The following is a 21,708-nucleotide window of genomic DNA, read 5'->3' on the forward strand; positions in this document are numbered from 1 at the left end:
GACCGCAAATCCCCCAAAATAAAATAAGAATTTAAAAATATTCAAAAGCAAGGTGTAGAATACTTTATGTATTCTTTATTTTTCGATCCCTTTTTTTTTTACTTTATTTTGACACCATGGTTTGTGAAGTTGTTCATAATACAGTTGTTTTAGGTATGCAGTGTTTCAACACCAGTCCTACTACCACTTTGACCTTCCCTCCACCATCGCCTTCATTTTCCCAGACATCTGCCCCCTTAGCAGGCCCTAAATAATTTCTTTTATATTGCTTATTACAGCTAATTGGCTAACAGATTTATTAAAAAACACTTCAGTAAAAGAAAATCTGTGAAAACCACTATATCATTGTGGGATCATTAAGACTTTTAAGGATTTATAAAATTGTTTGTTGCTGATTGAATCTTCTATGTTATTGGTTTTGTTTTTTTAAACTTAGTTGGCTTCTATGTTATTTTCCCATCTAATTTGGTGCGCTCCTTTTGGGATGTCAGTATTGTGGAATTTTGAGGTGACCTATGGCCACATGCTGCAGGAACTCCAGGACCTGTAGAACTGGACTGATGATTGAGTTTTCATGGCAGGGTCTGTGGGATGTGGATTTGGCTACCTGGGCTTCTGGAGGCCTGGGTGGGTGAGTGTGGGGGGTAAGAGGGGTCGATGGGGGGAGATTGCGCACCCCTACTCTGAGAAGATCCTAGAGTTTTCAGCCCGAAAACTAGTGTACCTGGAATTTGCATTGGTTTGGAATCTCTGTAGTTGTGAAACAATAGAGAACATTGACACGATGACAGCTTTGTGTGTGTGTGTGTCTGTCTGTCTGTCTGTTAGGGCTACAGCAGGGTGGAGACTGTCACCCCTCCCCCCACCCCAGGGTGCCCCAGAGTTCTCAGCAGGGAGATCAGTGTACCTGTCAATTTTAGCAACTTGGCTTGCCTCTCCTCAGAGTTGTGAATCTGTAGTGCTGGGTTGATGGATGAGTTTACATCTATATACTCTTTCAATAGCTTTTTTAAAAATTGTTTTTGGGACATGGTGGAGTTCTGGGTTACTCCTGATATGATGCTTACAGGTCATGGTCACTTCTAGCTGTGTAAGAGATTAGTCTGGGTCTCCTGCACGCAGAACATGAACTTTAGTTCTTTGAGCTACTACCCTGGCCCCAATTTTTGTTTTGGGCCACACTGTGTGCTATACTCATGTACTGAGTACTGCTACTCCTAGTGCAGTTCTTGGACAATTGATCTTGGGTGGTCCTTGGAAGACCAGGTGATGCCAGTGATCAAACCAGGGCCTCTCGTGTGGAAAGCATGCAGTCTAGCCCTTAGAGCTATCTTGACAGTTCTTGCTAACCTTTAAAGACTATGTTATACAGAGACAGCTCAGTGGATCAGAGTGTAGGCTTTAGTTCAGGAGACCCTGAGGTTGGTTCTCAGCAAAACATAGTTGCCTGAATATCAGGTCAGGAGTAGCCTCTCATCACTTCCTGGTATGGGCCCCAAATCAAAACAAGTAAAATAGTGTGCTGTGTGTATATATGAGTGTGTACATACACGAATGCATTCTTCTCCACCTCAGGGGCACAAAAGGAGTTGGTTTGGTTGCTGTGGTGATGGTGTGCCAGGGATCACACTCAGCATAGGCTGGACTCTGCAGGTCGCTCACTGCTGCTTAGGAACTACACTTGGACTACATTGGTGTTGGTGTCGGGGATTGAAACCAGGGCCTCACACACGCATGGCATGTGTTCTGTCACTTGAGTCAAGTCCTTGACCTTTACAAGACTTTTATTATATTTTATTATATTTTGGTAGTTTATATTGGTTGGAGGGCACACCCTGCTGTGCTCAGGCTGCTGGCTATGCACTTAGGAAGGATCACTTCTGGTAGGCTGGGACCTTGGGTTGGAGGAATGCAAGGCAAGTGCCTCCCTCCCCTATTTTTTTTTTTTAAATGTAGGAGTACTGCTATTTATTCAGCCACTGATTAGCTGATTGAATTGGGCATGAACTCCACCTTACTTTATTTTTTTTTTCATAGTTTTATTTATTTATTTATTTTTCATCTTATATTTACTTATTGAATCACTGTGGGAAAAGTTACTAAGCTTTCAGGTTTAAGTCTCGGTCATACAATAATCAAACACCTTTCCCTTCACCAGTACTCATTTTTCACCACCAAGAACCCCAATATACCCCCCCTCCCACCCCTCCCAATGCCTATGAGGCAGATGATTTCTACTTAACTCTTCTCTACATTGATTACGTTCATCATTTCGACAAAAGATGCACCATTATTGTTTAGAATTTCCCCCAACAATCAGAATTGCTGAAAAGGCATTGTGAAATACTTTGTTTTCTATAGCTGGTTATGAGAATCATATACTGTTACACACGGCAGCTATTACGGCCATGCAATCCCTCCCCTATTATTGCTCCGCCCTGACCCCCCTTCCTCACTGTGCCAAGATTGTGTTTGTGGTGAAAGTTTGGAAGAGGGGGTAAAATTGCAGCCTCTTTTTTCCTCCAGAGGTAACTTTTGTTACCATGTTTTTGTTTCTGTAGCTTTCCTGAGAAATATGTTACTTTCCTGAGCATGCTACTTTGTTTACACTTAGTAGTTCATCCCCACTCTCTTGTCTTCTGTTTTTCTTTTACACTGACTGCATCTGGGAAGTTGTTCTTTATCAAAAACGTGCTGATTTAGTTTTTCATCTACCCTCTTTCGTGTGTCTCAGTGTGTATCAAGGACACACAAAAGGGATTCACTACTTTCATTTTTATAAAAAATGTGAAACATACACGAAGGGAAAGATTTTTTAATGAAGTCTTGTGTTCCCATTCTCCTGCTGAAATACCAACATAACAGTTCAGCCTTCCTCTTTCTAGAGCAACAAGGGATATTTTAGATATTCTAGATATTTTAAAGCAAGTCCAAATAATTACTGTTTATTTTTAATTTTTATCAAATTAAAATAATAAATTTAAAATTAAGAAATATGGCTGTAATAATGCTTACTTTATTCCTTTTTATTTTGTTTTGGGCCATACACACCAGAGCTTCCTCCTAGCTCTGCACTTAGGGATCACTTCTGACAAGGTTTGGGGGTAGGGAGCATAATGGAGTGCTGGGGATCCAATCGGGTCAGCTGCATACAAGGCAGGTGCCCTACCTGCTTGCTGGACTATGATCTCTCTGGCCTCTATAGTGTTTAGTTTCTTGCTTATGGTACATAGGTTACTTACCCTCCACCACCACAGGTGCCCAAGACCCTCCACCATTGTTCTAGTGTCATCTCCGCTTTGCTTGGTCCTCTCCTCTCCATCCCCTATCATTTTGTTTTATTTCATTTTGGGGGCCACATACGGCAGTGCTCAGAACTTAACTCCTGACTCTGCATTCAGAGATCACTCCTGGGGGTTTCAGGGGGACCTTATGGGGTGCTGAGAATCGAACCTGGGTTGACCTCATGAAAGGCAAACTCCCCATTGTGTTATCTCTCCTGACCCAACCCCTCCCCATTTTTCTTTTTTTTTTATTTGTGAAACACTATGAGGTACAGTTGTAGGCTTAGAAACTTTCGTGCTTGGGTTTCAGTTGTACAATGATCAAGTACCCATCCCTCCACCAGTGCCCATTCTCCACCACCAATGATCCCAATAGACCTCCCCATTTTTCTTACCTTTTGTTTTTGTGTGTTTTTTGACGCTCCCAGTAGTGCTCAGGGCTTCTACTTCTGTGTTCTTAAATCACCCCTGTTGATCATAACTGGAGGACCATATGGGCAAGCACCTTACCCACTGTGTTATCTCTACAGCCCCTTTTTTCTTACGTTTTAGTTAGTATGTTGATGTTAAGAGTCCATAATGGACTGAAAGTCAATTCAGAAGTATGGACAGTTAGATTATCGTAATCATATTCACTGGAAATAATTATAAGTTCTATGTTCTTAGACTTCAAAAAAAATTGCCGCACCTGGTGGTACTCAGAGTTTATTCCTGATTCTGTGCTCAAGGATCAATCCTGGTGGGTTCTGGGAACAGTATAGGGTAACCAGGTTGGCTGTGTGTGAGGCAAACCCTTTAGCCACTATACTATTATTTGGGCGCCTACTCCTAGATTTTTAAAATAGAGTATGCACACAATGAAACGTGTAGAGGTTTTATTTGCGTAATTTGATGAGTTTTCACAAATGTATATGTCCAAGTAACCATCTGTCAACAGTTGATGATAAAGAACTTTTCTGATGGGGCTGAAGTGCCAGTACAGTGGATAAGGCACTTACCTCACATACAGTAGACCCTGGTTCAATTCCAGGCATCCGATATGGTCCCCCGAGCCAGGAGTATATTCCTGAGTGCAGCAGTAGAAGTTAACCCTGTATATCTCCAGATATGACCTCCAAACAAATACCCCTTTTTTTTTTCATGCAGGAAGTTTGTTTTGGTTTGGGGTCCACACCTACTTGTGCTCAGAACTTACTCCTGGCTCTGTGATCAGAGATCACTTCTGGTGGGCTCAGGGGACCAGCTGGTGTACTGGGGATTGAATCCAAGTTTGCTGTGTACAAGGCAGGTGCTTTACCCACTCTGACTCCATCCAGAAAATATGAAATAACCTCTTCCAGTAACTTTCCTCCCTCATAGGTAACCATTGTTCTGCCTCCTATCACCATAAACTAACTTAGCCTGTTATGTAAATGAAATCCAGTAGTATAGTATTCTTGGATCTATCAACATACATTTTTGTAGATTTGCTGGTTTTTCGATAGCTCTTATTTTTCTGTTTTTAGTTTGTTTTTGTTTTTGTTTTGGGGGGGGGGGGGTGTGGGGTGAGGACATAACTGGTGGTGCTCAGGGATCATTCCTGGATATGCAGTGCCAGGAATTAAACCCAGACTTGCTACAGACAAAGCATGCATTCCAGCCAGTTGAGTTAACTTCTTAAGTACTCTTTATTTTCTTGAGGAACACTTGTAAATCATTTTTTAAAAGTGTTTCTCCTTATGAAATAGCAGGGTCTTTTTTTTTTCTTTTTCTTTTGCTTTTTGGGTCACACCTGGCGATGCACAGGGGTTACTCCTGGCTCTGCACTCAGGAGTTACTCCTGGCGTTCCTCCTGGCGGTGCTCAGGGGACCATATGGGATGCTGGGAATCGAACCTGGGTTGGCTGCGTGCAAGGCAAACACCCTACCTGCTGTGCTATCTCTCCAGCCCCAATAGCAGGGTCTTTTGTTTTTGTTTCTAATCATTTTGCCTTTACAGAAGAGGCGCTCAAATCGTCAAGTTAAGCGAAAAAAATATACAGAGGATCTGGACATAAAGATCACAGATGATGAAGAAGAAGAAGAAGTGGATGTAACTGGTCCAATAAAAACTGAGCCTATCCTCCCTGAGCCAGTGCAGGAACCAGACGGCGAGACTTTGCCTTCCATGCAGTTCTTTGTGGTAAGCTGAGAACTTAAGCAATTAGAAAGGTTTGCACCACTGCCTCAAATCTCTACTGATTGACTTTTATCTTCTGCTGCAGGAGAATCCCAGTGAAGAAGATGCAGCCATTGTAGATAAAGTGCTTTCTATGCGGATTGTAAAGAAGGAGGTGAGGCCTTTGTCTTTAAAGTCATCCCATAATGCTACTTTGAAGTGTTCTATTTGATGAGCACCTTTGAACATGATAATAGATTGCTAGGACTTGGGATATCATTCAGTGGTCGAATACTTGGCCTTGCATGTTCAATCCCTAGCATAAAGGGGAAAAAAAGATTGAATATCGGCCACGAAGATGGCTTAAAGGGCTGGAACACATTTTGTATGCAGAAGCCCCAGGTTTAGTTCTTGACACTGCATAGTCCCCCGCACCCTGCCTGGAATGATTCCAAGCACTGAGTGGTATGCTCTCTCTCTCCCAAAATTAAAAGTAGATTGCTAGAATATGGTTTTATAGAGGCATAGTAAAAGTTAAATGGAATATAAACTATCTCATGCTCATCTGTTAAAAATGTATGAAGGTTAGGGGCTGAGAGGTGGGGTGGATATAAAACACTTATTTTCTCCAGCTATGAAGTCTCGAATATTGAAATGCCAGGTTATGTCCTTAGTCATCAATACATTCTGGGACCAGTGGTATGAAGCTCTACTATATATATAGTTAAAATGAGAATTTGTTTTTCTGACAAATAAAGTGTAACAATTTTTTTTCTTTAGCTTCCTTCTGGACAATATACTGAAGCAGAAGAATTCTTTGTCAAGTACAAGAACTAGTATGTAATGTATATGTTTTTCACCCCAAATTTCACAGAGTTGTAAATAGTGCTCTTGTATTCCTTGGTGGAGATGTGTCTTTTTTTTTAATGTCTCCTAACCTAAATTTATTTCATGGAGGAGAATAGCTATCCAAAGAGGAGTTTAGTCCACATAATAGACTATCCTATATTAAGGTGGGATATGGGTGCTTCAGAATAAAATTTCTTGAGATCCTCTGTACTTTAAGACAAAGCACTTACCTCTGTGCTTTAACACTACAGAAAATGTGTTAAGAGAATTAGCAGAATGAGCATGTCTTGAGTGTTTATTAGGAATGTGAATTTTAAAGCCCACAGTAAACTAGGTGGTTTGTGAGCAGATTCAGTTTTAAGAAACATTGAATTAAAAGACTCCTTCCCTGTGTTAGCATGTGGTCATTTTGTCTGCTGCTGACTAAGCCCCAAATTTTAAACACTAGTCTATAATAACTGGATATTTCTGTCCTCTTTAGCTCCTACTTACACTGTGAATGGGCTACCATTTCCCAACTGGAGAAGGATAAAAGGATCCATCAAAAACTAAAACGCTTCAAAACCAAAATGGCTCAGATGAGACACTTCTTCCATGAGGTAATTAATTAGTAACTTATTGCCTATCAGTTCTTTCATGGAAGCATAAATTACTGTGATAAACATCCCTGATAATCATCCCTGACTGAATCTTCAAAAGACATGTTTCCTTTTATATGCGTGGATATGTTTTTATTTTTGGTGCTTGAACTTTTAGTGCTTTATCTTCCCTTGTCTGTAGGAACTTTATATACTTTAGAGGGTATTTTATATTACTTTCTCAGTATTCATAAATTTTCAAAACTGGTGATAAACCAACCTCGGATATACGTGAGGTATTTTCCTCCGATACCAGCCTTTAGTTGTTGATGGCACCTGTAAACATAAGCAGTTATGGAGAGATAGTACAGTGGTAGGGAGCTTGTCTTGCTTGCAACTGTCTCTAGTTGATCCCAAGCAACCCTGAAGCAGCTAAGTCAGTAAAGGTAGGCCATTTAACCAAACCTATTATTCGTTTATTCTATCAATTATATGATATTAAGTATTGCTGTATATTACTAAGTATTGCTATGGCAAATAAACTGGATTTAAATCTATGCTATGACTAATGAGTAGTATAAGTGTAGTTGACGTAGAGATTTAGGCAAGTCTTTCTGGATCTTTTAAGCAATTTTTAAATTTTGCTTTTTCTAACACAATAACAACAAGTCTCACAATGGAGCCGTTATTGGTCCCGCTCAAGCAAATCGATGAACGTTGGAAGGACAGTGCTACAGTGCTCTTAACACAAAGGAAACCACAGATCAAACCAAGGGTCTAGAGGGCCTCGAGTCATTACAATAGCACTATAGCACTGTAGCACTGTCCTCCCGTTGTTCATCAATTTGCTCGAGTGGGCACCAGTAACATCTCACAACAAATTGTGAGACTTGTTGTTACTGTTTTTGGCATATTGAATACGTCACGGGTAGCTTGCCAGGCTTTCCCGCATGGGCGAGATACTCTAGGTAGCTTGCCAGACTCTCAGAGAGGGGTGGAGGAATCGAACCCGGCTCGACCGGGCCAGCTGGGTGTAAGGCAAATGCCCAACCACTCCAGCCCATTACAATAGCAACAAAGGAAAAAGAAGGGAAAATTGACCAAATATAGAGTGGGTCAAAGACATAATCTTGTTCCCACCTTTTTAAAAGACTGAGACTTTGGGACCAGAGAGACAGAACAGGGGTTAAGGTGCGTGCCTTCTACTCATCCAACACGGGTTCGATCCCCTCCATGCCTGGCATTCCCTGAGCACAGAACCAGGAGTAAACCCTGAGCACCACCAGATATGGCCTAAATAAATAAAATGCTCACTTCTGAATGCATGCCCATTCATAAACACACTCACTAACACTCTCACTGTGAACATACATTCACACTCAAAAAAAAAAAAAAAGACCTGGACTTTAAAGAAAGGTAAGCATGGAAGAAGAATGAATAGTAAGGAGGCAGTTGAGGTTTTCTGGATGAGAATTATTTTTGTTTGAACTAAGTGGTTTTGGTAAATAGAGGAGTAGATCTGGACTTATTTTAAACAAAGCTTGGTGTAATTGCTTACGTAGATACCAGGTTTCTTGTCTGAGCAGGTAGCTTGAGGCAAGATCATTAAAATCATTAAAAATTTTAGAAGCAAATTCTTTGGAGGAAATTAGGATTGTAGTTTAGATTGTGAATGTTTAGATTGAGAATTGGTCAAAACGAAGAGCAAAACCAAGGGACCAGAGAGCGTAAGCGTTAAAGCATTTATTTGCCTTGCATATGGAAAACCCCAGTTTAATTCCTGATACTGTATATGGTTTCCGAGCACTTTCTGGAGCACAACCAGGAATAAGCCCTAAGCACAGCTGTGTATGGCCTCAAAACTAAAACCCAAAAGAAATTTAAAAAGGGATAGAGCATAGAGAAGATATTGAGAGTAGTTTGTTTCAGAAAAACCAAGGCATTAGTGCTTTAAGGTGAGAATAATGAATTGTTGGATACTTTAGTCGTAAAAATTATGTGAATGCAAAAGTTTTTCATCAGATTTGGCAATTTGGAGAGCACATTGACAAGAGTAGCTTATTTGTTTGATAAAATTGTGGACTGGATAGACAAATGACATGGCCAAACTCTTTAGCACTCTTGGGGAAGTTTGAGTATAAAGCAGAATAGAAAAGTAGTTGTAGGGCAATCTTAGAGTGAAGGGAATGAAAAAGATGTTAAATAGTAGAACGTGTTTGAATGCTTATGAAAATAACCTAGTAGAGAGGAATTTCTAAGAATGTAAGAAAGGATAGAATTCACAGCAAATAAAGAGGAAATGGTCTCTGATAGGGAGGACAGATGCTTCTTCTGGTAGCAGGCAAGAAGTAAGTGTGCAGACATAGGTATGTTTATAGGATCTGATATTATGACAGTGTTAAGCCCCACTTAATGACTTCTGTTAATTCTGGAGTAAGGTCATCAGCTAAATGTGGACTAGAGAAGTGGATCTTGGTCTTATTGTTTGGTTTCATAAATCACATAGGATGAAGAACCCTTCAATCCAGACTATGTAGAGGTGGACAGAATATTGGATGAATCTCACAGTATTGACAAGGACAATGGAGAGGTGAGTTGGGATATAGCCTGGAATGGGAAAGTCCTCTTAAAAACTTCTGCTGGTGTACTTTAAGTTTCAAGTCCTGAAAAGTTACTCACCTTAGTGCCATTCTTCTCAGATTTCATATGGAAAACCTCATATGGTGAGGTTGAAAGATGGGGAGTGGGGAAAGGACTATTTTACAAATTTTAGATTTCAAAATGTTTAAACATAAAAATATACTTGAACTTAGCTTTTTTCACGTTGTTGAGAATTATTTCCTGAACTTAACCAGGAGCCAAATGTATTTGCTTTCTTACCAGGTAAAGAAGTAATGCATTTAGTCTGTAATTTTAAACAGATTGTGGATTCCTCCTACATCATAGATTAAAAATTCAGTGGGTGTAGCGTGGGTCTCATAAATTCATTTTGTTTTGTTTTATTTTGTTTTTTGCTGATGCCAAGAATTGAACTCAGGGTCTCACACAGTCAAGTTTTCGCTCCCAAACTACATCCCCATTGAGTTCGTGTGTGTGTGTGTGTGTGTCTCAAAGGGTGGTCGGGAGGAGGGGGGCGGGTTATAGTGGAGAGTGCCTTGACTTTTCTTTCATTTTGTCTTGTTTGGGTGGGGGACAGGTATAGTGTATTCTGTTGGTGATACACGACATGGTAGAACATCTCTAAGCTCTTAGATTTGTACCTTAGGGGAGATTTTGGGCCAAAAAACATAAAAGAAAAACTTCTAACAGTTCTTGCTTAGAGTGAACAGTAGAGAACAGTATAACCTTATGATACTGTGATCAGGCAATGCATAAAAGATTAAGTGACTTATCCCCATACATCATCCTTACAATATCTGCACATCAAAGTTCCTCACTCTGTGAAATTCCAAAGTTCATTCTATTTTCAGGATCATTTAGCTCTTCAGATCTTGAGCTAGCCAAGGCTTTGTGAAATTAGTTGTCTTTTCATAGGAGGACTGCACTCATTTGTGGAGTATAAAACAACATAATATGAGGCTGACATCTAAGGATAGTAGATACATGGGACAGGTAGATTGCTCCATAGCTGGAAGCCTGCCTCATGAGCAAAGGGGAGAAGGCAGCTGGAATAGAGAAGGGATCACTGAAAAAATGATGGCTTGAGGAACAGGTCGGGATGGGAGATGTGTGCAGAAAGTAGATAAAGGACCAAACATGATAACCTTTCAGTGTCTGTATTGCAAACCATAGCACTGTGGCACTGTCCTCCCATTGTTCATGGATTTGCTCGAATGAACCAGTAACGTCTCTATCGTGAGACTTGTTGCTGTGTTTGGCATATTGAATACGTCACGGGTAGCTTGCCAGGCTTTGCCATGTGGGCAAGATACTCTCGGTAGCTTGCCAGGCTCTCCAAGAGGGGCGGAGGAATCGAACCCGGCTCAGCCGGGCCAGCTGCATGCAAGGCAAATGCCCTACTGCTGTGCTATCACTCCAGCCCATTGCAAACCATAATGCCTAAAAGTAGAGAGAGAGTATGGGGAATATTGTCTGCCATGGAGGAGGAGGAAGGTGGGAAAGGGGGGGTATACCGGGGATATTGGTGGGGAATGTGCACTGGTAGAGGGATGGGTGTTTGATCATTGTGTGATTGTAACCCAAACATGAAAGCTTGTAACTATCTCATGGTGATTTAATAAAATTTTTAAAAAAAATTCGGAGTCTTTCAGTAAACATGTCCCAGATGACGTATATTCTGCTTTTTTAATTAGTGAGGTGTTAGTATTTGTGGGTTGTAATTGGGAAAAGGATCAGGTATTAATCAGAACAGATTAATTATTATTAAAATTCAGTGTGTTTGGCATATTGATTGCCAGGCTCTGCCGTGCGGGCGAGATACTCTTGGTAGCTTGCTGGGCTCTCCGAGAGAGGCGGAGGAATCAAACCTGGCTCGGCGGAGCTGGCTGCCTACAAGGCAAACGCCTTACACTTGCATAAATCTGACCTGGCTTTAATCCCAGGCTTCCCATATGGTCCAGGAGTAAGTCCTGAACACCACTGGGTTTGTCAAACACACACACACACACACACACATACAGAGAGAGAGAGAGAGAGAGAGAGAGAGAGAATTTACAGTCAGAGCCTGGGAAATGGCTTAAAGGGTCGGAATGTTGGAATGTGTATTTTTCATGCTTGGAGCCCTGGGTTCCGTCTTTGGCACTGCATAAAATAAGCAGAACAGCAGCTCCTCATTTATACGATCTTAGCCTTTCCAGCCTCCACAAATTCTTTGCTCTTTATAAACACATTTACCTATTTAAAAGTAATTGGCTTTGGTTAGGCTCCTTTAAAATGTGTTGCTGCGTGGGTAACTCTCCAAGATAGACTATAGAAATTTCATCAACTATCCTCTCAAACTATGAAATTTTAAGAGTAAATTAATCACACACTAGTGGGGGGGGTATTGAAACAACTATAAATTAAAGAAACGATGAATTAAGCAGAACGTCTCCCACTCCCTTCCTTCTTCAGCCCTAGTAACCTCTATTTTACTTTCTTTGAACTAACTTGTACCATGTATATATATGAAATTATGTAATAAAAATGGATGATATAAATCAAATGTGCTGCTGTGACTGATAAGACAGATGAAAATGACTTAGTGCCCTGGTACTGTAAGTTATACTGCCCATGATGAATAATAATATTTTATATCCTTACCCCCTCTCTAAGATGTGTTTGATTTGGGCTTTTTTTTCCCCCACATTATGTATTAGTGGAAATAAGTCATGTTAAATGCTAAAGTCCCTTGATAATTTAAGTTTTGATGCTCGAAGTGTGTGGGCTGAATGACTGGCTTTACTTAGTTTTGTCTGAGTGGCCACAAAGATAGCTCAACAGGCTAGAGTGCATGCTTTGCATGTGGGAAGCCCAGTTTCTGTTCTGGGAATTGGCTCCAAGCACCAGGTGTGTCCCAAAGTAGCAGGTTCAGGGCTAGAGAGGGTAGGGCACTTGCATTGCATGTCATTGTCCAGGGTTTGATCCCTGACTTCCCATATGGATTTGTGTAGATCTAGTGTAGACCCCCTGAGCATCACTGGGTGTGGCCCAAATGACCCCCTCCCCAAGAAAAATAATAAAACTGAATCAAAAGGTGATCATGAAATTATTATGCGTTTAGCCTTTCTTTGTGTGTGTGTGTGTGTGTTTGGGTTTAGCCTTTCCTTTTGAGTACCTTTGAGGTATTGATACTCCATGATCTGATCCTGTGGACAATCATTTTTTTCTTTAATGTCCACAGAGAATTAGTTTATTAATTCTCTGGTTTCTTCTTTCTAGCCTGTTATTTACTACCTGGTGAAATGGTGTTCCCTGCCATATGAAGATAGTACATGGGAACTGAAAGAGGATGTTGATGAGGGGAAAATTCGAGAATTTAAAAGGATCCAGTCTAGGCATCCAGAACTCAAAAGAGTAGTAAGTACATTTGTATATAGATTATAAAGACCGTATTACAGGCAGTGATTTATTTTCATTTTTTTCTCTAAAGAAGTTTGCTGTTGTATTAGCTTTTATTTTATTTTTAGACATACACAAATTGAAGAAACAGCATTAATTTACCCTCACTCAACTTAAACAGTTAACATATTGCAGATCCTTTCATCAGTTTCATTTTCCATTCATTTTCTTTTTCCAGGTTATTTTACAGCAACTTCCAGCAACTTTTTCATCTGTGAATATTCCAGTGTTTGTCTAAAAGATAAATAAACATTATTCAGAAAAAATTGTAACCATCTCAAACATTAGTCGACTGTTGTACATGTTTTCCATTAAATTTTTGTTGTTTGAATTCAGTTTCAACTAAGTGTGTATATATATATGTATTGCTACTATTTTGTTTCTCTTCATTATAGCCTACCCTATGATCTCCTCCTTCTTTGCAGTTTTCTTTTAAAGAAAACAGGTGATTTGTTCTTGGGTTTTCATTGTCTGAAGTTTTCTATTTGAATTTCCTTTGTTACGTTTTGATACGTTTTCTGTCCTTTATGTTACATCTAAATGGTTGTAAAGTAGTACCACCCATTTAGACCACTGTAGGCCTGTGCTGTACAATATACAGTAGCTGTATTTCACATGGGTAACAGTCACATGTCACACATATCTAGTGGTAGGTATGAAACTTCTGTTATTGTTGAATGTTCCACCATTGAGGCTAGATCAGGTTGGGGTGGTAAGGGGCTGGTAATGGAATATTCCTCCCTCCCTCCCTGGGATCTCAGTCAGTGCTTCATACCTGTGAGGCTTATGACTGAGCGCTTAGTGACCATCCTCACCCCGAATCTACTCAGTGCCTGTTCTGTTAGGTTCCTTTTGTGCTGTTTTATTAGCATTTTAGGTCAAACGCTCAAATATTCTTAAAGGATTTTTAAATTATATTTTAATTCTATTATTTATTAGCTGGACTCTTATAAGAAGTCTGTTTTGCTTATTCACTCAGAGGTACAGATGTTATAAGAAAGGAGGATAAATTCTTTGTTCTTTTTAATTTATTTCTCATTTATCAAAATATTAAAGTAGTTCTCTGGCATTCTAGCATTCTACAAAAGGGACCAGGGGACTTTTTTTTTCCTCCCACCACCCCATGTCATTGAGAACTCATGAATTTGAATCTGTTTGAGATGATTTAATCCAAGAATAATGTTTTAGAATTGATTTCTGTTATAGATGCTTAGTAAATTTGTCCAATTTTGTTAGTGGCTCTACCCCATTTATTAAAGTACCTTTCTTTTTCTTTTTCAAGACTCGTCCACAGGCAAGTGCTTGGAAGAAGCTGGAACTATCACATGAGTATAAAAACAGAAACCAGTTACGGGAATATCAGTTGGAAGGGGTCAATTGGCTGCTTTTTAACTGGTATAATAGGTAAGGAGAAAACAAATTTATAAAATGTACATTTGTTCTGGGATTATTTAGTTTACTGTTGACAGTTTCTTTTTATATACTTTTTAAAAAATATTATCTTTGACATGCTTTTCTTTTTCACTGATAAATCTGCAGGCAGAACTGCATCCTGGCTGATGAGATGGGACTGGGCAAAACCATTCAGTCCATTGCCTTTTTACAGGAGGTATATAATGTGGGTATCCATGGCCCCTTCTTGGTAATTGCCCCACTGTCCACAATTACTAACTGGGAACGAGAATTTAATACATGGACTGAAATGAATACTATTGTCTACCATGGAAGTCTGGCTAGCCGGCAGATGATTCAGCAATACGAAATGTATTGCAAAGATTCACGGGTGAGTTGTATGTCATGGATATGTAATAGGTTAGAGTAGATCCATGGTGTTTTAGAGGCTTTTTTGGGGGTCTCTGTGATTTAAGGAATATTTTTGTTTTGTTTGGGGTCATGCTGGGTGGTCCTCAGGGGCTATTCCAGCTCTGTACTTGGGGGATACTCCTGGAAGTGCTTGGGGCAACACTTGGTACCATGGATTGAAATTGGGTCTCTTGCAGTGCATGTGCTTCAGCCTTTTTAGTTACTTCTCTGGTCTATTAAGACATTTTTGGGGTGTTTATTGTTTTATTCTTTTGGAAGGTCGATACCGGGTGTTTCTCAGGGCTTACTCCTGACTCTGCACTCAGGAATTACTCCTGGCAGTGTTTGGGGGACAAGATGGGGTGCTAGGGATCAAACTCAGGTCCACCACATGCAAGGAAAATGCCCTACTCTCTGTACTATCACTCTGGCCCCAAGATATTTTTATGTAGACTATAGAGGATTTTTTTTTTTAATTTGTCGACTTTGACTTAGTGGACATTATGATTCAATGGAAATTCTGACTTTTTAAATAAATACATACATTATATGTTTACTTTCCCCCTTTCCTCTTCCCTGCACTGTTGATGATGGTGGTGTTGGTATGATGATGGGGAATGCATACACACCCGGCTTTCTTGCTCACCCATTTTTTTGCTGTAGTGCTGACCAGGGCTCACACAGCCAGTTGCAGTTCTCACACACTTGGTCTTGGTGTGCAGAAGGTTTGCAATCCTTTAGTTGTGGAGCTTGAACCTGTAATTCCTGCAAAGGGCATTCTTGAGACATAAAAGGTATGGCTTGCATACTCTCTGATATGTGTCATCCCTCGTTTGTAGTGCTCACGTGCATCTGGCTTCAATTCAGCCGGACGTCACTTGCAGCACCAGGGATGACAGACAGTAGAGCTGCCAGGATTGCACATAGCACGTGTAAGAACTTGTGACTATATGCTTGCAGGCAGGCATCTTAAGTCCCAGTGTTGGACTCTCAGTACATATACTTTAAATAGAATTTTATCAACATTTATTAGTTTTAATAAAGTACTCTCCACAATAAAATTTATTTACTTGAGTTCTTTGATCCACATGATAGTGAACATAAATCATTTCCTTTTTTTTTTTTTGACCAAGTTTGGCCCCCAAAAGAGAAAAAAGAAGTTGAATTATTTATCCTTTTTTAACATCACCTTTTACTTACCTTGCATGCAGCCTGCCCTCATTTGATTCCCAGCATCTCATGAGGTCCCCTGTGCGCAGTCAGTAGTCTACCCTGAACCATCACAGGATATGGCCCCAAACCACCACCACCACACCACCTACCCTTCATTCCCCCAAGGAAAAATCAAATTTTATAGTTCTGTTTTCTACCATTAGTTCTCTGTGCTTTTGTTTGTTTGTTTGTTTGTTTTTGAGGGGATTGGATGTACATATCCTGCTGTAGTAGCACCGCAGCACTGTCCTCCTGTTGTTCATTGATTTGCTTGAGCGGGCACCAGTAACATCTCCATTGTGAGACTTGTTGTTACTGTTTTTGGCATATCGAATACGTCACGGGTAGCTTGCCAGGCTTTGCTGTGTGGACTAGATATTCTCGGTAGCTTGCCAGGCTCACCAAGAAGGGATGGAGGAATCGAACCCAGGTCGGCCATGTGCAAGGCAAACACCCTACCCGCTGTGTGTGCTCCTGGCTCTGTGCTCAGGAATCACTCCTAGTAGGGATCAAGGGACTATATGTGGTACCAGAGATTGAACCCAAAATGGCAGTGTGCAAGACAAGCACCTGTTATACCATTTCTCTGGCCTTGTGCTTTTTATTTCTAGCAAAGTAAATTTATTCAAGTCACGTTCATTGCTCTAAATTTTGTCATTTTTTTAAAATTCTGCTTTAAATAGTAACCATTATTATCACATACTAGCTAGTTTTACATTTAGTTTTGGGGTTTTTTTGTTTGTTTGTTTGGTTTTTTTTTTTTTTTTTTTGCTTTTTGTGTCACACCCAGCGATGCACAGGGGTTTACTCCTGGCTCATGCACTCAGGAATTAACTCCTGGCTGTGCTCGGGGGACCATATGGGATTCTGGGAATCCAACCTGGTCAGGCCACATGCAAGGCAAACGCCCTACCCACTGTGCTATCACTGCAGCCCCTACATTTAGTTTTGTCCTGCATTTTTCAGCATCCAATATTTGTGGATTTCAGTGGATTTTGACTTTCCAACAAAAGTTCTAGGGTTGAGGTACATGAAGTCGGCATACAAAGGTAGAGCTTCATATAGTGAGGTCTGTCATTTTCTGAATATGTTGAAGAGACACTGTGTCAGGAAATAAAAAACAGTAGGGGTGGGTGATGGTACAGTTGATAGTTCCTATTAGCTTGCCTGAATGTAAAAAAAAGATTATATAATTAAGAAGAACTCCTTAGGTATACTTTAAGCTTTTCTGACTTTGCTCCCTTCATGCTTAGGGGCGCCTCATCCCAGGTGCATACAAGTTTGATGCCCTGATTACCACCTTTGAGATGATTCTGTCTGACTGCCCCGAGCTTCGTGAGATTGAATGGCGGTGTGTCATCATTGATGAGGCCCATCGACTGAAGAATCGTAATTGCAAGCTACTTGATAGTCTCAAGCACATGGACCTAGTGAGTTCCTCACACTGACTTGGGCAAAAATACCTGGAATTTAAAATATCCCTAATTCCTTGTGGAATTAAAGCAACCCTAATAGCAGAGAAGAAAAGTAGCAGGATCTTGGTATGGGGTGTTTCATAAACTATGGGAATGATAACCTATAGAAGTCGTTTGTATGTTTTATGAGTTTATAATTAGAAGCAGTTTAGATTAATGGTTCTCTTTCTAGTGCTATGTTGAAACACATTATTAGTTACCTATTGCTGCATAACAAAATGCTCCAAAGTTTATTGACTTTTAAAATAAGAAGTTACCCTTTTCAGATTCTAGTCGGCACTCGATGATCCCATCTCGTATAGGCTCTTCTTTTGGTAATGCTGCTGATACCATTAATGGGGCTGTCATGAGTGTCAGCAGTCTGCTGGGTCACTTTATGTCCTCTTCCATATGGCCAGTTATCTTCCAGAAGGCCATACTAGGCTTTTTATTACACTGTGAAACCAGGGCAGTATTCTCAGAAGGGAGAAGTAGAAAAGCAACAAGGTCTTTGAGACAATGAAACGTATAGTATCATCACTTCTACTACTTCTATCACCAAGGCATAGTTGGTCAAGATCAGATTTACAGCAGGAGCCTTGGCTTGATAGGAAGAACTACAAAGAATTATAGCAAAAATAATCCAGGATAGTTGCATTATTAGAGAGTTACATATTAAAATATCCTTGAGCAATTGAGTATATGTAAACATATGCAGTTGGGGAAAAAATTCTGTGTTCGGTTTGATTATTGTATAAATATTTAAGTTAATTTCTTATATTAAATAATGGCTGGGCTTTCTTGTATGTTTCATGTTAGACAGTAATCCATTTGATCAAGAAATTGAAACTAAAGTTATATACTTGATAGAAGATTCTAGAAATTCTTTGAATTTTGAGTTTTTAGAATTTCGGTTTTTCTCTCACTTCTAGGAACACAAAGTGCTACTCACGGGAACACCATTGCAAAATACTGTAGAAGAACTGTTTAGCTTGCTTCATTTCTTGGAACCTTCTCAGTTTCCCTCAGAATCAGAGTTCCTCAAGGACTTTGGGGATCTCAAAACAGAGGAGCAGGTTGGTAGTGCATGTTATTAGTTGTTAAGCTAGGATGGAAAAGATAACTAGGCTGACATCTATTGCCGTGGCCATGTAGGCATTTTTGGTTTTGGGCAACACTGACTGGCTCGGGGCTTTCTCCTGGCTCTGTGCTTAGAGATCACTCCTGATGAGCATAGGGGACCATATGGGGTGCTGGGGATCGAACCCAAGTCGGCAGTGTACAAGGCAGTCAACTACCTGCTGAACAATCACTCTGGTCCCTAGGGCTTTTTAAGAAATATAGCATAGGTGCCATCTCCAGAAGTGCTCAGGGGTCACCTGAGCCACATCCAGTAGTGATCGAAAGACAGGATATGATGCAACACATAGAAATTGGCATTTCATATGTTTGGACTATGCTTTGCCACTTGAGCCATCTCCTCGAGCCCTTAAGGGCTCTATAATGTTGTACCTACCTTTAGCACTCTCTAAAATCTGAATTTCTCAGATACTAGAAAGTTCTCATTGCATTTTTGCACATGATTGTCTGAAGAATGTCTCTTTGTTACTGATTTCGTGTTTCTCTGTATTGTACACAGGTTCAAAAGCTACAGGCCATTCTCAAGCCAATGATGCTGAGAAGACTCAAAGAGGATGTTGAAAAGAATTTGGCACCCAAACAGGAAACTATTATTGAAGTAGAACTGACCAACATCCAAAAGAAATATTATCGGGCTATTTTGGAGAAGAATTTCTCCTTCCTTTCCAAAGGAGCGGGCCATACTAACATGCCCAACTTACTCAACACAATGATGGAATTGCGCAAATGCTGTAACCACCCCTATCTCATCAATGGTGAGAGGATTCCTGGAAAATACCTCAGTACCTATTTAACTTGTGCTTCTGTTCTAAATCATGTTCCTCAGTAACAGATGCACTGGCCTGTCCACCAACTGTGGGAGTATAGAGGAATTCTTTTGAAATGATTCTTGTTTTTTGTGCCACATGTAGTAGTGGTCAGGGCTTACTCCTTGCACTGTGCTCAGGATTCACTCCTGACTGTGCTCTCAGGGATCACTCCTGATAGGAGTTAGAGGACCAGATGTGGGGGGTCAAATTTGGGCATGGCATGCAAGATAAATACCCCACTCGCTCTCCTGGGTCTCCAGTTCTTAAAATGATTCTTATGAAAGGTCTTTCCCTGGTTGTTTCTCCTCATTTTTCCTGCATGCTCTCCAAAATTCAATAGGATTTTATATTTAGATATCAAAAATAAGATTTCTGGTCTTTCTGTTCTCTTCATAAGTGTGATCGCAGATACTTCATTTTACTGGTTCTCTTTTGTTTGTGGTTTTTTGTTTTTGTTTTTGGGCCACATCCAGTGATGCTCAGGGGTTTCTCCTGGCTCTGCACTCAGGAATCACTCCTGGCCGTGCACGGGGGACCATATAGGATGCCAAGGATCGAACCTGGGATGGCCGCATGCAAGGCAAGCGCCCTGCCCGCTATACTATTCTCCCTCTGGCCCCAGAGCTTTTGTTTGTTTTTGTTTTTGGACCACACTCACTGTGCTCTGGACTGGCTTATGGCTCTGTGCCCAAGGATCACTCCTGGCTTACTCAGACCATACAGGGTGCTGGGGATTAAACCCAGGTCAGCCACATGCAAAGCAAATAACCTACCCACTGTACTATCGCTCCAGCTCACTGGTTCTCTTTTGAATGCCTGTAGCATGGTGATAGTGGTTTGCATGCTCTGTTCTAGTTTCTTGTTCACATATTTACTTTTTATTTATTTATTTTTAAATAACCCAGTTATACTCTTAAGTCTCACTTCCTTGGTAAATTGGTATAAATACATATGGAAAGAATATGCTGAGCTTTTGTAAGAAATGTTGGCATATTGTTCTCAACTCAGATTACTTTATTATTTTGGCTTCTTCCAGTGGTCGCATTATTTTTTTGACTTCTCCCAGTGATCTTCAGGGGCTGTATTCTGCACTCAATACCAGGAGATCACTCTGGCAATTCTCCAGATATTATGTGCAATAGGTGGTGACAGGGATTAAACCGAAGCCTTCTGCCCATTGAGTTATGTCTCCAGCCCCCAACTTAAATTACCTTTTTTTTTTTGCTTTTTTTTTTAGTCTCAATTAAATAAACCAAGGCCTTATGTATTTTTCTTTGTACCTCCCCATCAAATTTTGCTTCTCTTTTGGCAGGTGCAGAAGAAAAAATCCTAACAGAATTTCGAGAAGCTTGCCATATTATACCTCATGACTTTCATCTGCAGGCCATGGTTCGTTCTGCTGGCAAATTAGTTCTTATTGACAAGTTACTTCCCAAACTTAAAGCTGGTGGCCATAAGGTTCTGATCTTCTCCCAGATGGTACGCTGCCTAGATATCCTAGAGGATTATCTGATCCAGAGGAGGTGAGAAAAGTCTCATCCAATGCCTCTATTTACTATATCCTCATAAAACTGTGAAGCACAGGAGAGTCTAGATTTGATAAAATGACCAGGACTTGGATAAGAGAATTATTTGAGGATTGCATGCTTAACTTTGTTACGTTTGTGTGTGAATTACAGAAGTAAAGCCAGTACTAGTAGTGATCCTAATGTGCTCCTTTGCTCTCTTCCTCTGCTTAACAAATTAAAATTTTTCCCCTGTAACTTCTGTACAGGTACTTATATGAGCGTATTGATGGGCGAGTTAGAGGCAACCTTCGGCAGGCTGCTATTGACAGGTTCAGCAAGCCTGACTCCGATCGCTTTGTCTTCTTACTGTGCACCCGGGCTGGCGGTCTTGGTATTAATCTCACAGCTGCTGATACCTGCATCATCTTTGACTCAGACTGGAATCCACAAAATGATCTGCAGGTAAAAGGTCTTAAGGAACCAAATATCTAAACTGGTAGTTTTTCAACAAGATTGGGAGCACTTTTAAAGACTTTGGAATTGTTCAAGAAATAGATAGTAAATGTTTTTTTATGAACCATGACGGGTTCTTTCCCTCTCCCCCCTTAATTTTATTTATTTATTTTTTGTCTGGGGAGGATTTGGGTAGTAGTACTCGGGACTTTCTCTTGGCTCTGCATTCAGTGATCTCACGGTGGTTGGGGCAGGGAGGCTCCAGTGACCATATGTACTGCTGGGAATGGAACCCAGGTTGACTTCATGCAAGACAAGCACCTTACCCACTGTACTATCTCTCCAGTCCCCATGACAGTTTGTAACTCAAATCTCCTCTTTCTGTTTTACAAAAGTGGATTATAGAAAATATGTAAGGAGC

General features: G+C 40.4%; 1 protein-coding gene across 3 annotated transcripts in view; it reads left to right on the forward strand.

The window, feature by feature from the left end:
* Positions 1-21,708, forward strand: part of CHD8 (chromodomain helicase DNA binding protein 8) — a 77,453-nt gene that overhangs the window by 39,116 nt on the left and 16,629 nt on the right. For all 3 annotated transcript variants that reach the window (XM_056133148.1, XM_056133150.1, XM_056133149.1), the window contains 13 exons: positions 5,263-5,445; positions 5,528-5,596; positions 6,202-6,257; positions 6,752-6,869; positions 9,355-9,438; positions 12,729-12,866; positions 14,191-14,312; positions 14,448-14,691; positions 17,177-17,353; positions 18,310-18,453; positions 19,017-19,272; positions 20,639-20,849; positions 21,101-21,296. In XM_056133148.1, coding sequence (XP_055989123.1) covers positions 5,263-5,445; positions 5,528-5,596; positions 6,202-6,257; positions 6,752-6,869; positions 9,355-9,438; positions 12,729-12,866; positions 14,191-14,312; positions 14,448-14,691; positions 17,177-17,353; positions 18,310-18,453; positions 19,017-19,272; positions 20,639-20,849; positions 21,101-21,296 — 1,998 coding nt within the window. The remainder of the gene's footprint in view (positions 1-5,262; positions 5,446-5,527; positions 5,597-6,201; positions 6,258-6,751; positions 6,870-9,354; positions 9,439-12,728; positions 12,867-14,190; positions 14,313-14,447; positions 14,692-17,176; positions 17,354-18,309; positions 18,454-19,016; positions 19,273-20,638; positions 20,850-21,100; positions 21,297-21,708) is intronic.

The sequence above is a fragment of the Sorex fumeus genome, unplaced genomic scaffold (assembly GCF_029834395.1).
Source record: "Sorex fumeus unplaced genomic scaffold, SorFum_2.1 ptg000098l, whole genome shotgun sequence".
Classification (NCBI taxonomy): domain Eukaryota; kingdom Metazoa; phylum Chordata; class Mammalia; order Eulipotyphla; family Soricidae; genus Sorex; species Sorex fumeus.